This window comes from Barbus barbus, assembly GCF_936440315.1.
Source record: "Barbus barbus genome assembly, chromosome: 25".
In the NCBI taxonomy this organism is placed as follows: Eukaryota; Metazoa; Chordata; class Actinopteri; order Cypriniformes; family Cyprinidae; genus Barbus; species Barbus barbus.
This window is the reverse complement of record NC_136753.1, coordinates 5,157,864-5,177,777: the sequence shown is the minus strand read 5'-3', so window position 1 is coordinate 5,177,777 and position 19,914 is coordinate 5,157,864. Positions and strand designations below refer to the sequence as shown.

Below are 19,914 nucleotides of genomic sequence, written 5' to 3'. Positions count from 1 at the left end.
CCTTCTCTTGAAAATTATCTCTTCATCTTTCATGCCACTGAGTATTTCAGATGAAGATGAGGAAGAAGGAAGGTAGAAAATGGGGTGGGCCAGTGGGGTTATGGGTAATCCAAAACTACAGCCCATCCTTTCATTATGTGCTTGCTTCATACCATATAAGGAAGAATCAACCCACCTGAGGCTAGGTATAGACTCCTATACTTGTCAGTGTCTTTTAAACAAGTTGTCTTGCTGTGAGCCTCTGTTTTGTTAATAATTTCCATAAAATAAAAATTTGAAATTTGACTTTTTGATTTTTCTGTAAAGGAGGCCTGTTTGCTATGTTGCCAATAACAGCAACCTCATTTACAATAATCAATTCACATATCTCAACCCCTGATTGACACACAGAAAAATGCAATATCTGTAAATGCCACGAAGATCATGTGTCAGTAGTTTACAGACCAGTTTATCATATTCATGATATCCTATGGGTGACTCATAGCAGTATAGGTTCACTTTAGTCTCCTGCTCTCTGTCTCTCAGTCTTAGTTTACCTCCACAGTATGACTCTTTAAATATACTGAGGAAAATCACTGCAGGAATGCAAGTACAGGCAAAGCTCTGCATTCCTTCAGCCTCCACCAGCAGCCTTCCTCCAGCATTTAAGATAATAATCCATACCCTCTCTCTGAACTACAAGGGATATTATGATTTGTGTGTGTGTGTGTAATTACATGTATAAGTAATTTAAGTAATAACATTTTTTTATGATGTTTTCATTGAAATCTTAGCACAATGTTGAGTGGTGCTTTGTAGAAATTGCGATGTAAAATAGTTGAAAAAGCATTCAAATTCAGCATTCTATTCTGAATCCCATATTTTCAATATTTAATGTTTTTCTTGTATATTTAAATATTTGATGCATATTTAATTAGTAAAATCTGCTTTAAGTTTTCTAAAGTCCCTCTTTCCTGTATAAAACAAAAACTAAATTGAATTCAATTAAATTTCAATGTTGTATCAGACGTGTGGACTGTATTTGAGACCTAACAGCCTAACCTAAGATCACTTCTTTTGGCACAATTATAGCCGTGCTGAAGAAATGACCAATCAATGAAAGCACATCTTTTGATTGACACGTCCAAAGAAGCGCCCTATCATATAAATGGGCGGGGCAATAGGGTTGTCGACGTTGAATAGACACGCCCACACAGCTGATTTAAGAGTCAGAGGGAGTTAGCTGAGAGAAGTGAGAGGAGACTAGAAGAGCAAACAGGAACGTGTTACGCACTCCAGAGTTTTTCGGATAGTTTTGTCGCATCCGTGTCATCCTCCGTAAAAGCAGGAGATTTGGGGAAAGCAGGTCTTCTCAATAAACGGCGCCTGAGAGAAAACAGGTGAGCTAAAGTTGAATATTCAGTTGCACTTCAGTTCTTCTCACCTGAGCGCGCACCTGTACCTGTTCTGCACAATCAGCTGATGCACGCGCGTGGAACTATGCTGCTGATCAAATTCTTTCATGTTAGGGAATAGGAAGTTATTACTAATCTTAATTTAGGATGGCTTCATGAAACGTATTCAAAATTAGAATGACATGACATGCTGATACTTTATTATTGCTTATTATTATTTTATTGTATTGCTACCCAAAATAATGTAGCTACTAGAATGCACGAGCAACTGTAATCTAAATCTCAATTGAATTCAGGTCTGTGCAACACGCCCAGTCTGCACTGAGTGTAGTAGAAACGACCTGAATTGCTCAGCCCTGAGGACACACATTCATATCAGACTCCGAACAAGATGCCTAACTCTTATGTCACACTGCTAGTTACAAAGTTGCATGAATGTCTTCATTTCTTTGTGAACTCTTTTGCATTAGAACTGTTTCAACTTGCCCTGCATAAAATGATCACTGTAAGTACTGGTGTAAGTACTCCTGTGTTGTTGCTGTTGACTTCATCTCAGAGCTGTTGGCATTTGAACTATAATCAAGGATTGAACATAAGCCAAGATCAGTGGGATGAGAGAATGTGTTGATGGAGGGATAAAATAAAGCATGGCACTGCAGGTGACTACTGTGAAGGCAGGACAGGCCTTGCGCCCCACGTTACTCTCTTGAAAAATAATTTACAAGCAAACTAGTTCTGATGTGTAAAGCTAATATTGAGCTTAATCTGATCATAGAGACTAATTTGTAGCTCAATGCAATGCTTTTACTTGCATTAAATTGGGATAAAATGGACATTTAAAGGTGTGACAAATGTTACACATTAAATGTACAATGAGAAATATTACATAAATACACATTTATTTAGATTCCAGGTTGAAACATGAAGGCTATTTTTCCAAGTCTTGTGTTTGGCCCTGATGGCCAGATATAACCAGATTTGAATTTCTTCACTTAAACTGTAGACTGACGTATTAGAAGCACAATTAAATACAAATTCAGGCTGTCTTCTGCAGTTCTTCTGTTACAAGTTTTAAATTCAGACCGCAAGCTCTAACATGTTGCCTTCTAAGGTCTTGCATTAAAGCTTCAAGCTAGAGGAAGTGTGTCAGTGTGGTGAAGCAACTTTTCAATATCAACAAGTTCCAGAAACTGTTTCAATTTGCTAAACCACGATTGTCCAACTCTTTTGTCACTAACATGTACTATAATTTACCCATAGTTTGTTCCTCTTTTGTTCTTGTATAATCGGATGACAAACCATGCGGCAACCCAACAGAGGTGCATGTCATGTGCATGGGCACACGCTGTCATCTGCATTTAATCACAGCGACTGTATTTGAGCTGTTAATGAACTTGCAGACAGAGATGACACCCTGCTAATCTCCTTATCCCTGTTACACCCACTCCATCTCAACAGTGCACTAAAGCTATGCTGTTGTCATCTCTTTTCGCTTTCAAGATACCTCTCTGACGCTCTGAGTGCCATTAATGGTTTCACTGCACATCACTTAGCATCTTTTTCTCAGTGTAGAGGTTAATGGAGTAAGTACATTCATTGTTTGAATAGGTAGAGGACTTGGACTCCCAGAAGCCTCTCTTTTCCTTGTGCCTGAGAGACAGATCTATGTAGGACACAGCCACATGACTCACCTTGAGTTACCAGAGTGAAATCCCACTTGTTTTTTGTTTTTTTTCTTTGAGTTATATTCCTAGTTTTCCTTTTTATTTTTATTTTGTTATTTATTCATTAACCATATTACAAATGGTAGTTGTTGTGAATTGCAACACTCTTTATAATTGGCAGACATTGACCATTTTGAGTGGTATTGAACTGACTTGTAGTACATTTGTGCAGTTTGACATGCCTACTTCTAGATCTTTTTCAGCTTTTTGTTTCTAAATGGATCCTTTTTAAGGAACATTGTGCTGATATTCATATGCATATTAGAATTTATCCATTTAGACACGGAGGCTATATTTCTTTAAAGAGGAACATTGCATAATTTCTCAAACTCATCGGTTTCTTATTTGCCCTCTGCATATTTCTTAAGTGGACTCTTGTGATGGTGATTAAACATTTCTGAACATGCATAGGTTACATTTTTTAACCCAAATAATGGTGTTATCCTTAATTTTAGAGTTCTGGAGCCTTCTGCAGGGTGTGGCGGATAATGAAATTGTCTTTGTCCAAACTTGTTTAGGAATTACTCCTTCAGAGCAGATGTTCCTCACTTCAAAGTAATATGAGCTTGTGTCTTGTGTATGTTTGCATCAGCACACAGTAGGTGTTTGGTAGACCCTCACTAAAAGTGCCTTAAGGTGCGACGCAAACAAAGGAAAGCATTTTCAAAGTTTTATTGCACACTAGCATTTTGCAATACTGCTGTATGTTACTGCTATTTGTCTCTTAAGTTGATTTTTGACATGAAAATAGCCATAGATACCATAGCACCATAAATGTCATGGTAGCATGGAAACCGTGAGTCTCATTTACAAATTAAATTCTTGCCACAATTCTGCACGGTGCACAATTTTTCAGTATAATTTTCAGTACTAAACATATGAATGAATTATAAAAATATAAAAGTTTTGGAAATCTTGGACTTTTTAAAATGTGGCGTTAAGGTTCTAAATTTTGTCCTAAACGCAGAATAAACCGAAATGAGAACTCTTGCTGAATCGTGTTTTCTGCATGAAAATTAACATGTGCGCACACACCCAGTTACTGTTTGTACTTTACCACTTTCCAGGTTAGTCAGACTTGGTTTCTAGCCACAAAAAATACATTACCAAGCAGTTGTATTTGGTGATATGAATTTTTAAAACCGATTGATGGGGTTCTAATTTGAGTAGGAATTTATGGAATTCCTATAATTACGGGTTGTTAAAGAAATTTTAAAAATAAAGAGAATGCTATACAAAGAAATTGTATGGACTAAATAAAGCGAAGGAGAATTAGATCTCGTCATTCTAGTTTTAATTCTCAGATCCTTTTCCGTGAACATTTGTCTTCTTATTGGGTTATCTTGTGGAACTTTTAACATATTAAAACCACAAAAATAAATGCTTTCACTTTTTTTCTCTCGCATGTAGCCAAAATGTCAGACGCAGAGAAGTTCCTCTATGCCGACCGCAATACTATCAATGACCCTTTGGCCCAGGCAGACTGGTCCTCTAAGAAGCTGGTGTGGGTTCCCTCAGAGAAGCTCGGCTTTGAGGTCGGCTCCATCAAAGAGGAGACTGGAGATGAGTGTCTTGTGGAGCTGATTGACTCTGGCAAGAAGATCAAGGTGAACAAAGATGACATCCAGAAGATGAACCCACCCAAGTTCAGCAAGGTGGAGGATATGGCGGAGCTCACCTGCCTGAATGAAGCCTCTGTTCTGCACAACCTGAGGGAGAGGTACTACTCGGGACTCATCTATGTAAGTCTGTCTGAAATGCGCATGTTTGTGGTGTTCAAATATTGTGCATGTACTGGCAGGTTAACAAATGAACATGCTGACTAAGCAGAAAACTTGTGGAAAATGCATAATTGTTTCATGTTTTATTACTCACAGAGAGTCATCTAATGTTGGTGTATTTGTAAGCGTTTAGTCAATCTTCTTAAAACGCCTTGATGAATGGCATGTGTAAATTGTTTTAGACATACTCTGGGCTCTTCTGTGTGGTAATAAACCCATATAAGCATCTGCCTATCTACACGGAAGAGATCGTCGAGATGTACAAGGGCAAAAAGAGGCATGAGATGCCCCCTCATATCTACGCCATCACAGACACTGCCTACAGGAGCATGATGCAGGGTGAGAACACTAACTGAATGACCGATACCACTATTCATGCAAAAATGGCACTCCTGTTCATGTGAGGAAGTGCAGTTTATTCTTTTTTTTTTTTTTTTTTTTTTATATATCTTTTTAGATCGTGAGGACCAGTCCATATTGTGCACGTAAGCTTGACTTGGAACTTCTGAAATATTAGTGCCAAAATAACATCTCAAAATGACCAGCGCTGTTCTTTCAAAACTTATTCTTTATTAATATTTCCTCAGGGGTGAATCTGGTGCTGGAAAAACCGAAAACACCAAAAAAGTCATCCAGTACCTTGCATTTGTTGCATCATCCTTCAAAACAAAGAAAGATCAAGTGAGTATAAAACCCCCCCCTTTTTTTTTTTCTTTTTTTTTATCCCCCGCTGAGTTCACTGTCATGGAAATTAGTCATTCATGAGCAAATGTTCATTTGCGTGCAGAGCTGACAGATGAGACGAGTGCTGATTGTCATGACAGAGCTGTTCGTAAATAATCACATCCATTTTTAACACAAGCTATTGTCTCCAGCCCCCTTCGTGACCAATGTTTTGTTAATGATAGTTTTATCTCTTGCTGTTTTTCATTCTCCGTTTTTCCTGTCAAAAGTCTTTTCTCAGTTTCTTTATGGATTTGAAACTTCTGTCATTCTGTGTCCCCTCTGGACCAGGAAGTCAAAATTGTTTTCACCTTCCTGTATCAGGCCTAGACCTGTTCCCACTGGATTTCTAATGACTTTGTGAATACCTGCATATTTTTTCATGGTTGATACACTAAACGCTTTTAAAAAAAAAAAAACACTACAAGCATCCTGTTGTGCCATATGTTTGAGTCCCCCCCCCCCCCCCCCCCCCCCATTCTGTGCCCATATTTTGAGACTTTCTCTCTTTTTCATCCTCCAGAGCAGTGTCGCCCTGTCACATGTGAGTTATATGCCTTCCCCATTCCTCTCTGTCCAACTATACCATCCATTTTTATTTTATTTTTTTTTGGGGCTGTATGCACACCCCACTTTCCTGCTCATTTGATCATAGTTGTCTACAGGCGTGATTGTTTTATGTTGCAAAGTCTCCTAACAGCTTCAGCTAATGCAAATTCTAACACTGGTGTGGAACAAAGTTTAATGCACGAATAGTTTTTAGCATTCTAAACGTAGTGGTAGAATGTGTTCTGCAAAAATGGGCATCAGTTTTCAGCCTCAAGCAAAGCTTACATTTGCAAATAGGTGATCTGGGTCTGCTGTCTATTGATGGTTTGGGAACTTTGTTTCAGGATGTAGTCTTTGTTTCACTAGTCGCTGACAGTTCCTGCTGTTGTAACTTTAAATGTGCTCTTAATTCCATCTAATCAATTCTTTGTTTGCCAGGGGGAGTTGGAGAAACAGTTGCTCCAGGCTAACCCGATTCTAGAGGCCTTTGGCAATGCCAAGACTGTGAAAAATGATAATTCTTCTCGATTCGTAAGTGTGCACAGACAAAAAAAAAAGTCTCTTTAAAAGGTCCCAATGTCTTAAGTGTTGACATGAATTAATATAAGCTGTTCATTCACAGGGAAAGTTTATCAGGATAAACTTTGATGTCAACGGTTACATCGTTGGAGCCAATATTGAGACCTGTATCCTTTGGATGAAACATTTAGGAAACTAAAATATTAACAAGCTAACAATTTATATTTCATTGTTCTCATGCAGAATGTATTCATCTTATTCTGTTAATCCCCTAACAAGCATTTTTCAGATCTGTTAGAGAAGTCTCGTGCAATCAGACAGGCCAAAGATGAACGCGCCTTCCATGTTTTTTATTACTTATTGTCGGGAGCAGGAGATAAATTGCGTGGTGAGAACCATTTCATGCCATTAACAAATTCAAGCAATAAATTCTTCAAAGCCATGTTGATTTTTTTTTCTTTTTTTTTTTTTTTTTTTTAAATTTTTGAACTAAGAATAAACTCTTAATTTGATGCTGTTGTGAATATACACAGCTTACTTAACTTTAACACTGAATACCCATGAGACAGTGTAGTATACTCTAGGACTAATCTGTGAAAAGTTTCTAAGGTTTATTCTCCACTCTACAGCTGAGCTGTGCCTAGAGAACTACAATAAGTACCGCTTCCTGTCAAATGGAAATGTTACAATACCCGGACAACAGGATAAAGAATTGTTTGCTGAAACCATAGATTCCTTTAGGATTATGGGCATCCCTGAGGAGGAGCAGACAGGTATAGAGATTCAAACAAGACACTCATTCATCTATATTTCTTCTCCAGTGTGTTTAATTGCCTAAAGGTGTCATCTTTCATGAATCAGGGAAGCTTGACAGTTTCTCATGATGGCCTGTGTGGAACTTTACTTTGTAGTTATTCTTATTATATTGAATGAACTTGAAGTTTGGTGTTTGTCTTTCTGAGAGGTGGCGTGTTGGTCTGAGGAAATGTTCTTTTTCTCATCCCAGGTCTTTTGAAGGTAGTATCTGCTGTACTGCAGCTGGGAAACATGAGTTTTAAAAAGGAACGCAACTCTGACCAAGCCTCCATGCCCGATGACACAGGTTTCACTTTCTTTATTAACATGCACTAAAAATTCATCTCCGCTTGGTTTCTTACATGTTATACTTGATGTTTTAAATGTCTATTTTCTCATTTATCAGCTGCCCAGAAGGTGAGCCACCTCTTGGGCATGAATGTGACCGATTTCACACGTGCCATTCTCATGCCACGGATCAAAGTGGGTCGTGATTATGTTCAGAAGGCTCAGACTCAAGAGCAGGCTGAGTTTGCAGTGGAGGCTCTGGCCAAAGCCACTTATGAGAGACTATTTCGCTGGTTGGTTATGCGCATCAACAAAGCTTTAGATAAGACCAAGCGCCAGGGAGCTTCTTTCATCGGAATCCTGGATATCGCTGGATTTGAGATCTTTGAGGTGTGAAAGGGTTGTGGGAAAAATTAGTTTCCCAGACGTTTTATTTCTTAGTGCCTCCATTCTAATTTTGATTTCAAATTGTTTCTCTCTGTAGCTGAACTCTTTTGAGCAGCTTTGCATCAACTACACCAATGAGAAGCTTCAGCAGCTGTTCAACCACACCATGTTCATCCTGGAGCAGGAGGAGTACCAGCGTGAAGGCATCGAATGGAGCTTCATTGACTTCGGCCTCGACCTGCAGCCCTGCATTGAACTCATTGAGAAGACTGTAGGTTTATTCTTTCCTCTTCAAACTTCTGTAGATTCCTTTGCTTGTCTCAAATCCTCCTTCATTTCTTGACTTTGTTTTTTTTCTTCTTTAATTCCTTGGCCTTTTTTCCCCCTTCCTCAGGCTGGTCCTCCAGGAATCCTGGCTCTGTTGGATGAGGAGTGCTGGTTCCCGAAAGCCACAGACAAATCCTTTGTGGAGAAAGTTGTTCAGGAATTGGGCAACAACCCAAAATTCCAGAAACCCAAGAAGCTCAAAGATGATTCTGACTTCTGTATCATTCACTACGCTGGCAAAGTAAGAGCCACTATGGGTCTTAAACATTATTTGAACAAGATTAGTTTCTCATATGTTTGTAAAGTAATTTTATACTGTGGATGTCTGTATCATGAAGTCATACTGGATAAGCAATGTCTATGGAAATTGCTGAGGTGGGCAAGTGAATACATCACAATGTTCAGTATGGAGAGAAATTTCAACACTTACATCTTCTAGAACATTTCCTTCATCTCTCCATGTAAAACTAAAAACAAATGAGGCTTAAGAGGAAATACCTTCTTGTATGTGTCTGTCTGGTCTTTTACAGGTTGATTACAAGGCAACTGAATGGCTAATGAAAAACATGGACCCTCTGAATGACAATGTGGCTACTCTACTCAACCAATCATCGGACAAGTTTGTGTCTGACCTCTGGAAGGATGGTATGACACTTTGAGTAGATTACCCAGTAGATTGATTTAATGGTTGGCAATTTGAGTATGATTTTGGATGTCACTAATATCTAACAAGCTTTGACGACAATCCACCTGCTGCATTGAGCTTTTGTTTGTCAGGCTTTTAGGTCGTCATAGAGAAAAGTGAGTCTGGTTTTGCCAGTGTGTAATATGCAGGTGGTCTGCTACTGTTCACCCTGGGTACTAAAGTCTCCACAGATAAACATGAAAAGTTGTCTTAACTCTTTTGTTAATTTCCTGTATAATGTGTTTTGCTTTTCATTGTTTTCATCAGTGGACAGAATTGTGGGTTTGGACAAAGTGGCCGGAATGGCTGAATCCTTGCATGGAGCCGTCAAGACTCGCAAGGGAATGTTCCGTACTATAGGACAGCTGTACAAAGAGCAGCTGACAAATCTGATGACCACTCTCAGAAACACCAACCCTAACTTTGTCCGATGCATCATCCCCAATCATGAGAAGAAGGTGAGAAGAGAAATCTTCAACGCGTTTGTGTAGCCTGATAACTTGTGTACCTTTTTGAAGCCTCTAAAATTTACGTCACTGCTTTTTTCCTCTAGGCTGGTAAATTGGCACACTACCTGGTTCTAGATCAGCTAAAGTGTAATGGAGTTCTGGAAGGAATTCGGATCTGTAGACAAGGGTTCCCCAACCGCATCGTCTTCCAGGAGTTCAGACAAAGGTATTTGGATTTTCGTGGATGCTAATTATTCGGACTGCTTGTATACTATGAAAAATGCATATCTCTCTCTATATATATATATATATATATATGTATATGTATCTATAGACTTTTTAAACTATCCTAGTCTCGAATTTATTCTCCCCTAATATAATTTCAGATATGAGATCCTCACACCAAATGCCATCCCCAAGGGCTTTATGGATGGAAAGCAGGCCTGTGTCCTCATGGTAATAGTTAATGCACACCTGGCAATTGATAATTTTTGTTAATGTGTTAACTTGTCAGTCACATGCAAAAATTCTCTCTCTCAGATCAAAGCCCTGGAGCTGGATTCTAACTTGTACCGTATAGGTCAGAGTAAAGTGTTCTTCAGGGCTGGAGTTCTTGCCCACTTGGAAGAGGAGAGAGATATGAAGATCACTGATGTCATTATCACTTTCCAGGCCTGGTGTAGAGGCTATGTTGCTAGGAGGTAGATATTTTAAATATTTAAGTTTATACAGATTAGAGCTACAACAGAGATTGAAATGCTAAAAATTACTTGAGCTGAATGTTGTTTTTAGGGATGCACCAATATTCAAATTCTGGCCGCTGCTGATAACTATACATTTTAAATGTATTTGAGAACGGGTGACTGAAGATGTCTGTGAAGTGTTTATTGAACAGGACTGTTTGACAATGATAAATTGGGGTTTGTTTTATGTAGAGCCTTTGCTAAGAGGCAGCAGCAGCTGACAGCCATGAGGGTGATCCAAAGGAACTGTGCAGCCTACTTGAAACTCAGGAATTGGCATTGGTGGAGACTCTTCACCAAGGTACACATCCAGATTCATAAACCTGTATGTTTAAGATCAATAAGAGATCTAAAAGCAATAACTCCGCTTTTTCATTTTCAGGTGAAGCCATTGCTGCAGGTGACCAGACAGGATGAGGAAATGATCGCTAAAGAGGAAGAGTTGGTTAAGATGAAGGAGAGACAGCTGCAGGCTGAGGAACAGTTGAAAGAGTTTGAGTCCAAACAACAGCAGGTATATATGGTCGTGGTGTTTCCCCTATAAGATGGTTTCTTTTTTTGGTGTCCATAACCTTATCAGATATTTCCTTGTGAAAGTTAAACGCAGAGAAGATGGCACTGCAGGAGCAGTTGCAGGCAGAGACGGAGCTGTGTCAAGAGGCTGAAGAGATGAGGGCACGTCTTTCTGCACGCCAGCAGGAAATGGAGGAGATCCTGCACGATCTGGAGTCCCGCTTGGAAGAAGAGGAGGAGAGAGTCTCTCAGTTTCAGACGGAGAGGAAGAAGATGCAACAGAACATTTCGGTGAGAGGAAGCTTGATTAAAATAGTTTGCATTTGGGCGATTGGTGCTTTAGTTTCAGATTGAAATTACTCTTCACTTGTAATTGAAACCTAAAATCCTTTCCCAGGATCTAGAGCAGCAACTGGATGAGGAGGAAGCTGCCAGACAGAAGCTGCAGTTGGAGAAAGTCACCATGGATGCCAAGCTGAAGAAGATTGAGGAGGAAATTATGGTTCTTGATGACCAAAATGCCAAACTTAACAAGGTCTAACAAACGTGTTATGCTTTTACATTCATCAACAATGTAGTTTCAATTCACTTCAGTAATTGGGGTGGGACTCAAAAGAAATTTAACTTTTGTTCTGATTCCACTACATGATATTGGCTCCAGACAATTAATTCAATGCTACACGCAACAAATGTTGTATTTCACTACAACTATAATAATTCTTTGCCAAAAATGTTTAACTACAGTTGAGATGCGAGCCTTTTTTTATTTACAACCCAGATATAAAGTCAGCCATTACTCCAACCCACCTGCAGGGACTGCATGAGGTGTCCATTTATCTGCTGCAAAAAATATTTAGTGCTTGTCCTGATAGTTGTGTGTTGGTATCTGTGCTTGCAGGAGAAAAAGCAGCTGGAGGAGAAAATTTCTGAGTCCACCACTAACCTGGCTGAAGAGGAAGAGAAATCCAAGAGTTTGCAGAAACTCAAGAACAAACATGAAGCCATGATTACTGACCTGGAGGGTAAGCGTTTTCAGGACCTTGAAATAAAAAAAAAAACTCTATTTTATCTAAAGTCAGTCCATGAATGCTGATTGGGGGGAAGAAAAAAAACTATTTGCAGCAACAGTTATGTTGCAGTGTTCTCTTTTCTCCATCTCGGTACATATTTACTTTTTGGTTTCTTTTTAAAAAAATACTCATTGACATGTTAAATGTCCACTCTCTTAGATCGTTTAAGGAAGGAAGAGAAGCAGAGGCAAGAGTTGGAGAAGAGTAGACGGAAATTGGAGGGTGACTCTACAGAGCTGCATGATCAGATTGCAGAGCTGCAGGCTCAGATCGCAGAGCTCCGTGCCCAACTGGCCAAGAAAGAGGAAGAGCTCCAGGCTGCACTAGCAAGGTGAGTAAAACCTTGTGGAAGGAAAAAAAAACTATCAGAGGTTACTGGAGGATTAGCATTTTAATTCAACTTCATTTGTCTATCACTTCCATATTTGTCATTTAGGCCTAACACTTTCCCTTAGTAACTCGTTTTTCATTTCTTGCTACAATTTATTTTTTGCGCCACTGTAGGATTGAGGAGGAAGCTGCACTTAAGAATGCTGCCCAGAAGAACATTCGTGAGTTGGAGGCCCAGCTCTCAGAGCTGCAGGAAGATCTGGAGTTGGAGAAAGCTGCTCGTGCTAAAGCTGAGAAACACCGCAGGGACCTGGGAGAAGAACTGGAGGCTCTAAAGACCGAACTTGAGGACACACTGGACTCTACTGCAGCTCAGCAGGAACTCAGGTCAGCCATGAGGAAAACTGACTGGGCTAGTGAAGACCTGACTTTTAGATTTTGCTTCATCAAATAATCTGTACTTTTATGTTTAATTTATGACTGGTAATTATAGCTGGATTATCTGTGATGGAAATTGGACAAGGGTAGCATGTCATTCTAATGGGAAAATTAAGGTACTACTGCACTGTCCTATATCAGCTTCAAGATTATTCTCTTCCTATCTGAAGGGCAAAGAGAGAAACTGAAGTGGCTCATATGAAGAAGACTCTGGAAGATGAGGCTCGTTCACATGAACAGATGCTAGCTGAAGTGCGACAGAAACACAACCAGGCCTTTGAGGAGCTCAATGAACAGCTTGAGCAGGCCAAAAGGGTGAGACCACGTGCTTCTCTTAAACCATCAAGGCTGTTAATGAGACCGCTTTGAAAATTAGGAATGGCTCTCTTTCTTTTATAAAGGTGGTGCTATAATTAAAATATGAAGCAATGTTGCATATTGCATGTATTTTGGACTGTTTTTCATATTTGACCAGTTTATTTTAAGGTAGTTTTTCTCTGAAAAGTCTAGATTTTCTTTCCATCCACAAAAGCAAACTGTGCAGAAAAATGTTGACTAACTTTCACCATTGGATGCTTCAGGGTAAAGCATCTGTGGAAAAAGCTAAACAGGTTCTGGAGAGTGAACGCAGTGAACTTCAGATCGAACTTCAGTCGTTGTCACAAGGTAAAAATGAATCCGAGCACCGCAGGAAGAAAGCAGAATCGCAGCTCCAGGAGCTTCAGGTCAAACATGGAGAGAGTGAGAGACACAAACAGGAACTGGCCGATAAAGTATCGAAGATGCAGGTATTGAAACTAAAAATCTTGTACAGGCATTTTAACATTTTGATAAACTTGGATAATTGCAAATTTTAATGGAAATTTGTGTCTAGTTGAAAATCGTATAAATTGTGTCAATGTTTAGGTGGAGCTCGACGCTGTACAGGGCACCCTGAGCAAGGTGGAGAGCAAATCCATCAAAGCTGTAAAAGATTGTTCAACTGTTGAATCTCAACTTAAAGACACACAGGTACAATTTGGTCATGCACAATTCACACACACTTTTGTCACTGAAGGCTATTAGTCCTGCTTGCCCGAACATTAAAACATGGTAAAAAGCTGGTAAAAAAACACTTTCACAGATGTGTTTTTTACCAGCGTTGCTGATTTAAAAAAAAAAAAAAAAAAAAAAACTTTATTCTGTTTTTCAAAAAGTTACTTTTTTTCTCTGTGGATAGGCGTTATTGGAGGAGGAAACCAGGCAGAAGCTTGCGCTCTCCACTCGTGTTCGGCAACTGGAGGATGATCAGAACAACCTAAAAGAGATGCTGGAGGAGGAAGAGGAGAGCAAGAAAAATGTAGAAAAGCAGCTGCAAACGGCTCAAACTCAGGTGTGCGCACCCTTGAGTCAGTGGACACATTCTTCTAGATGATGACGCTGATCTAAAAGCAATTTGTGTTTGAAAGAACTGTTCTTATTTTTGCTTTTGTTTCTCAGTTGGCGGACATGAAGAAAAAAGTTGAGCAAGAGGCCCAGAGCCTGGAAAGCATGGAGGATGGGAAAAAGAAATTGCAGAGGGAAGTGGAAAGCATCGTGCAGCAGTTGGACGAGAGGAATGCTGGCTACGATAAACTAGAGAAGACCAAGACACGTCTGCAGCGGGAACTAGATGATGTCCTGGTAGACCAGGCTCACCTGCGCCAGACCGTTCAGGAGCTGGAACGCAAACAGAAGAAGTTTGACCAGGTAGAGAACTGTTAATTGTAGAAAAATTCAAAATATCCACAATTTTTTCCAAGTTTAAAAATTTGTCATGTTCAATCACCTTAAGTGATAAAATACCTCAATCTCTGCAGATGCTGGCAGAGGAGAAGAACATCTCTCAGAAGTACGCAGAGGAGAGGGATCGTGCTGAGGCAGAGGCCCGTGAGAAGGAGACCAGAGCCCTGACTCTGACACGAGAGTTGGAGGCCATTACTGACTTGAAGAACGAACTGGAGCGGGTCAACAAGCAGCTCAAAACTGAGATGGAGGACCTGATGTCATCCAAAGATGATGCTGGCAAGAGTGTATGCAAAACTTAAGCATTATTTGTATTTTAAGACCACAGCTCTGTTTCAAAACCTAATAAGCTGCCAACCTAGACAGCAATTATCCTTACACCATGCTAACTGTTTTGGAACAGAGCTAATATTGTCTACATGCCATTGCCAGAACACTTTATTAATTTCTAAAGATGTAATTATTCATTAAGGATTTTGTAAGTGAATTGGATCAATTGGGAAGTCTTCTGCCCTACATTAACAGAAAATATGCAATCTCTGAAGGTCTTGCTCATACACTGTGGTAAAGCGGAATGCTTTTGGTATGTGGTAAGATTTCATTAGGATCAATTGATTTAAACAATTTGACTGGTGGGCAAATAACTTTATCCAGTGTGCTTCGGCAGCAGTTTGCTAAAAGTGTCAGTCATGATTTCTTACCCCTTACCTTAGTTGTGCACAATCTTTCGTTCTTTTCTTTTAAGGTGCATGAACTTGAGCGGGCCAAGCGAGGAATGGAACAGCAGTTAGTGGAAATGAAGACTCAGCTGGAAGAGCTGGAGGATGAGCTGCAGCTCACAGAAGATGCCAAACTGCGCCTGGAGGTCAACATGCAGGCCATGAAGGCTCAGTTTGATAGAGACCTGCAGAGCAGAGATGAGCAGGGTGAGGAGAAACGGAAGCAGCTAGTCAAACAGGTATGCGCTCCACTGCCTGACTTCTCCAGAGCAATGTTAATCCACGAGATGCTGATGGGTGTTGTGAAACAGATTATACACAACTACTGATATTATGCCTTTAATATGTCAGGTGCGTGAGATGGAGATGGAGCTTGAGGATGAGAGGAAACAGCGGGCTCAGGCCGTATCTGTGCGCAAGAAGCTTGAGCTGGATCTGTCAGATTTGGCTTCTCAGATCGACAATGCCAACAAGGCTCGAGATGAGGCCCTCAGACAGCTTAAGAAACTACAGGTATTCACACATACACATTCTGCATGAGCATGCATCACTTTTGTATTAAAGGGGCGAGGACATTTTTCTGGTTTCAAGAACTGAAAATCAGATCTGAACTTTTGCATGTGGAACAAAATAATAATTGGAGCACATAGAATATGGTTCCAATATGGTATCCATGTCATTTCCTCTCTTGCTTTGCAGGCCCAGATGAAAGATCAGATGAGAGAGTTTGAGGATCTGCGTCTGTCCAGAGACGAGGCTCTTAATCAGGCCAAAGAAAACGAGCGCAAGATCAAGAGCATGGAGGCTGAGATCATGCAGCTGCATGAGGTTTGTCTTGTTTGATCAGAATTGTGCTGCAACTAGGGTCAATTTGATTTGTTTAGAAGAATAGTCTTTTTTTTTTTTTTCTTTTTTTTTTTTTTTTTTTTTGGGGTCTTTGTAGGATCTGGCTTCTGCTGACAGAGCAAAGAGACAAATCCAACAAGAACGAGATGAGCTGCAGGATGAGATCAATAGTCAGAATGCCAAGAAGTGAGTTACCTGTTGTTATTGTGTTGTTTGGTATCCTGCATCAGACAATTAGTCCAAAAAAATCAAAGTGTATTCGGTATCTTACTGGGTTCAATGGTTTAAATAGTGTATTCTTTTTCTCCCCATCAGCTCGCTGAGCAGCGACGAGAGGAGGAGACTGGAGGCACGTATTGCTCAGCTTGAGGAGGAACTTGAGGAAGAACATCTCAATGTGGAACTGGTCAGTGATCGAATGAAGAAAGCTACACTGCAGGTAGAGTACCGAGAGCTTCATGAGATGACTGCTGAGATTGGGAACATTTCAGACTGAGTTCATCATGACTCTGTGGCTTTATTTTGGTTTAACATCAGGCTGAGCAGGTTACAGTGGAGTTGACTGCAGAGCGTGGTAACGGCCAGCGTCTGGAGGGTTTGCGCTCCCAGCTGGACCGCCAGAACAAGGACCTAAAGCAGAAGCTTCAGGATTTGGAGACCTCTGTAAAGAGCAAGTACAAGTCCACCATTGCTGCCCTGGAGGCCAAGATCCCACAGCTCGAAGAGCAGTTGGATATTGAGATGAAGTGAGTGACGTTAGAGATGGTTTATATACATAGGGTTGCCACCCGTCCCTTAAAATACGGAATCGTCCTGTATTTAAAGGTAAAATGATGTGTCCCATATCAGATCAATACGGGATGTGATTTGTCCCGTATTTTACAAAGGCCAACACCTATTTGAATAAACAAGTATATTCAAATGTGCATGGTTTATAATATTAATAGCAATTATAATTAAATCAATTTCATAAGTATTAGAGAAGCTCATTGATTGCATTTTGGCGTTTGTTTCCATTGCGACGGAGTCTCCAGAACGCGTGCCGTTAAAGCCCATTCACGTGAGCGCAGCATATGCCAAACCTGCGTGGTTTAAAACATCTAGAGCTCAAATCTGCCCTTTGAACTCAAGGCTCTCCAGATGTAGGGCTGAATGGGAAAGTTATCAATGGCTCTGTCCAGGGATGAACGCGCAGTTTGCTGAGAAGCATTTCAGTTGCTCATGGTGGACATAATTTACCCAGGTTGTTCTAAACCTGCATGCATTTTTCTTCTGTTGAACAAAAGATACTTTGTTTGTTTGGTTACCCACATTCTTCAAAGTATCTTTTGTGTTCAACACAAAGCACTTTATGCAGGTTTATAAAAACCTGGGTAAATTGACAATTTTCATTTTTGGCTGAACCATACCTTTATAGAGTGACAGACATCTGTGCTTCTAAAGGTATAGGCCTATTGTTTTATTAATTTGGATTGTCTACCAAGCTCTGATAATGTATGGAATATTAAGACTATTATATTTTTAGACATGATTAGACAGATGAATGAATAGATTATAATGTTAGACCATATTTATTAATTTATCATTTATATTATACAAATAAACATGGTAAATAATCATGTCATATACAATTTGGAATTTTTAAAAGCTAAATTATTTAGATAAAATTGGACAAATAATTACATAATGAAGTCCTAATTTAAGCAAAAATTCATCTCATCCAGGTAACAGCTGCAGAACTGTAAAAAAAAAGACTATGAAGGGGTGTCCCTTATTTTGTCCCTTATAATTACACCTCAAATCCCCCAGTAACTTTTCAGTTGTCAGCTTGTGTTGTAAGGTCTTTTATTATTAGTATGTTAACATGATGCAGCTTTCCTCAGTGACTGTCAGTGATTTACTTTGGATCTCTAAAACAAGCTTCATTTAATTTACTTCCTGTCAGGGAGAGGCAGCAGTCCACAAAACAGGTGCGGCGTGTGGAGAAGAAGCTCAAAGAGATCTTGTTGCAGGTTGATGATGAGCGACGCAATGCTGAGCAATACAAAAATGAGGTAGGCTGTGCAATTAATTTATAATGCAGTAAGCTTGTTCAAACTACTGCAAATCCAAGGCAGAGTCTTCATTTGATCTTTGTTTTCAATCAAAGGTGACTTGGTTCACTTGTTCCAGTACAGCTAATTTTAAATTCAAGGCCTGTTTTGTTGTGACTATTAAATAGAAATATTAACTAGTAATAAAGTTTTACTCTTAATGGTGGACATATGAAGAGTATCAGGATTTTGAATGCCATAATGTAATCTTCCTCTTGGTCAGGCTGAGAAGCTGAATACTCGAATGAAGCAGTTGAAGAGACAGCTAGAAGAGACTGAGGAGGAAGCGGCTCGAGCTAACGCCTCCCGCAGGAAGCTGCAGAGAGAGCTGGAAGATGCCACCGAATCTGCTACTCTAATGAACCGAGAGGTCAGCACCCTCAAGAACAAACTCAGGTGCGTACTCTGCCTCTTTGTGATGGTCACACAAACTGAATGAGAAATTGCTGACAAATAAGTGAAACTTTTCAGTAAATTTGTATGCCACATATTTAGTGCTATGTTTATCTTTGCTAGGCGTGGAGATTTCCCCGTAAACGTTCGTCGTACAGCTGGACGCTCGGGTGTGGATAGCGACGAAGAGAACGATCTGAAGAGTGAGGGGTCCGAGCCAACTCCTGAGTAAATTTCAGCATATCAAAGCTGAGCCTATGGGCGATACAGATGAGGATCTGTTATTTGCCACCAAGTTGGTCTTGTTTAAATGAAATTTGTATGCTTTGAGGGCAACGGTATCCTTAATGGGGTTTTCGCTGCAATTTTTCAATGTTTTAAAGCAGATTTTGAGCCAAACGATTATTCGAGCCATGAGCATAACTTTTGCGTCCAAGATATAAAAAAAAATAAGAGCAAAGAAAAATTCTTACTACTTATCAAACTTTATCTTTCCAGTGAAACGGTTTATTTGGTGTAATCTGTCTGTTGATTACTGCCTTACGATGTATTTGAATAAATACTGGCTATTTATATTTTACATCAAAAGTATTTATCCATTTTCAAAGTAAATTAAATGTTGGGAAACTTGTATAATTGAAAATGGGAAGAAGTTTCCTTATGCAATAATAGTATGTAATCCAGGATTTGCAGGAATATTACTTATCAGCCAAAAAGAGATTAATTTGAGTTATTTTGTTTCAAGAGCACTTCAGCACCAATTAAGCCTTTTTCCTAATAGTTTCACTGGCACCTTTCCACCTCTTCTAATCATGTTATAAAATTAAGACTGTTTGCCTTAATTACATCAAATATTGTTAATGTTTTTGAGAGTTCTCAGGATTTGTACACCCCACATTACTGCAAACTTATATTTTAATGTTTTGAAGTTAACACTTTAGGTGGTGGGGTGTGTAAGAGTTTTCATTTGTATTCTGTTTATATTTGATGTTTTTCAGCTTTCAATGTATTTGCTAACATGACTTGTCATACAGTATTTGTCTGAATTACACTTTTCCTGCTGTATGTTTCTAACTCTCCATTTGGAGACTGTGAACACCACGGTAGGCCTATAAATTGTCAAACTTCAGTGCAATAGTAATGGACTGACTGTATTTGGAACAACTGAAAATATATTTTCCACTCACTTTTAAAGTCACATACTGTTGCATTGCATCTGATTAAAGCTTTGTCTTTTGTACCCTCAATTTTACCGCCAATATTTTTTGTCCAAACACAGGATTTCATTATAGACATTACTGGTCTAATGGTTAACTATCTGTGCTGATAACTGAAAGTCTGTAGCTTCAAACTCTAAAGTCACATTCATGAAATATGTATATTA

At 39.5% G+C, this 19,914-nt stretch overlaps 1 protein-coding gene across 1 annotated transcript; it reads left to right on the top strand.

The window, feature by feature from the left end:
• Positions 1 to 1,224: 1,224 nt before the first annotated feature.
• On the top strand, positions 1,225 to 19,776 carry LOC306844583 (uncharacterized protein). Its single transcript, XM_079376820.1, has 41 exons — positions 1,225 to 1,379; positions 4,529 to 4,860; positions 5,082 to 5,238; positions 5,357 to 5,384; positions 5,487 to 5,580; positions 6,146 to 6,166; positions 6,610 to 6,702; positions 6,794 to 6,857; positions 6,980 to 7,078; positions 7,320 to 7,463; positions 7,697 to 7,792; positions 7,892 to 8,163; positions 8,258 to 8,431; positions 8,555 to 8,728; positions 9,018 to 9,132; positions 9,440 to 9,630; positions 9,726 to 9,847; positions 10,008 to 10,077; positions 10,162 to 10,322; positions 10,557 to 10,665; positions 10,747 to 10,878; positions 10,962 to 11,168; positions 11,275 to 11,412; positions 11,776 to 11,899; positions 12,107 to 12,278; positions 12,452 to 12,664; positions 12,886 to 13,030; positions 13,297 to 13,503; positions 13,622 to 13,726; positions 13,935 to 14,087; positions 14,195 to 14,443; positions 14,554 to 14,766; positions 15,225 to 15,437; positions 15,550 to 15,711; positions 15,898 to 16,026; positions 16,142 to 16,230; positions 16,360 to 16,483; positions 16,582 to 16,790; positions 17,990 to 18,098; positions 18,361 to 18,533; positions 18,654 to 19,776. Exons 2-41 carry the CDS (start codon positions 4,534 to 4,536, stop codon positions 18,760 to 18,762), a joined length of 5,886 nt encoding a protein of 1,961 aa, XP_079232946.1. The 5' UTR covers positions 1,225 to 1,379; positions 4,529 to 4,533; the 3' UTR covers positions 18,763 to 19,776.
• The last annotated feature ends 138 nt before the right edge of the window (positions 19,777 to 19,914 follow it).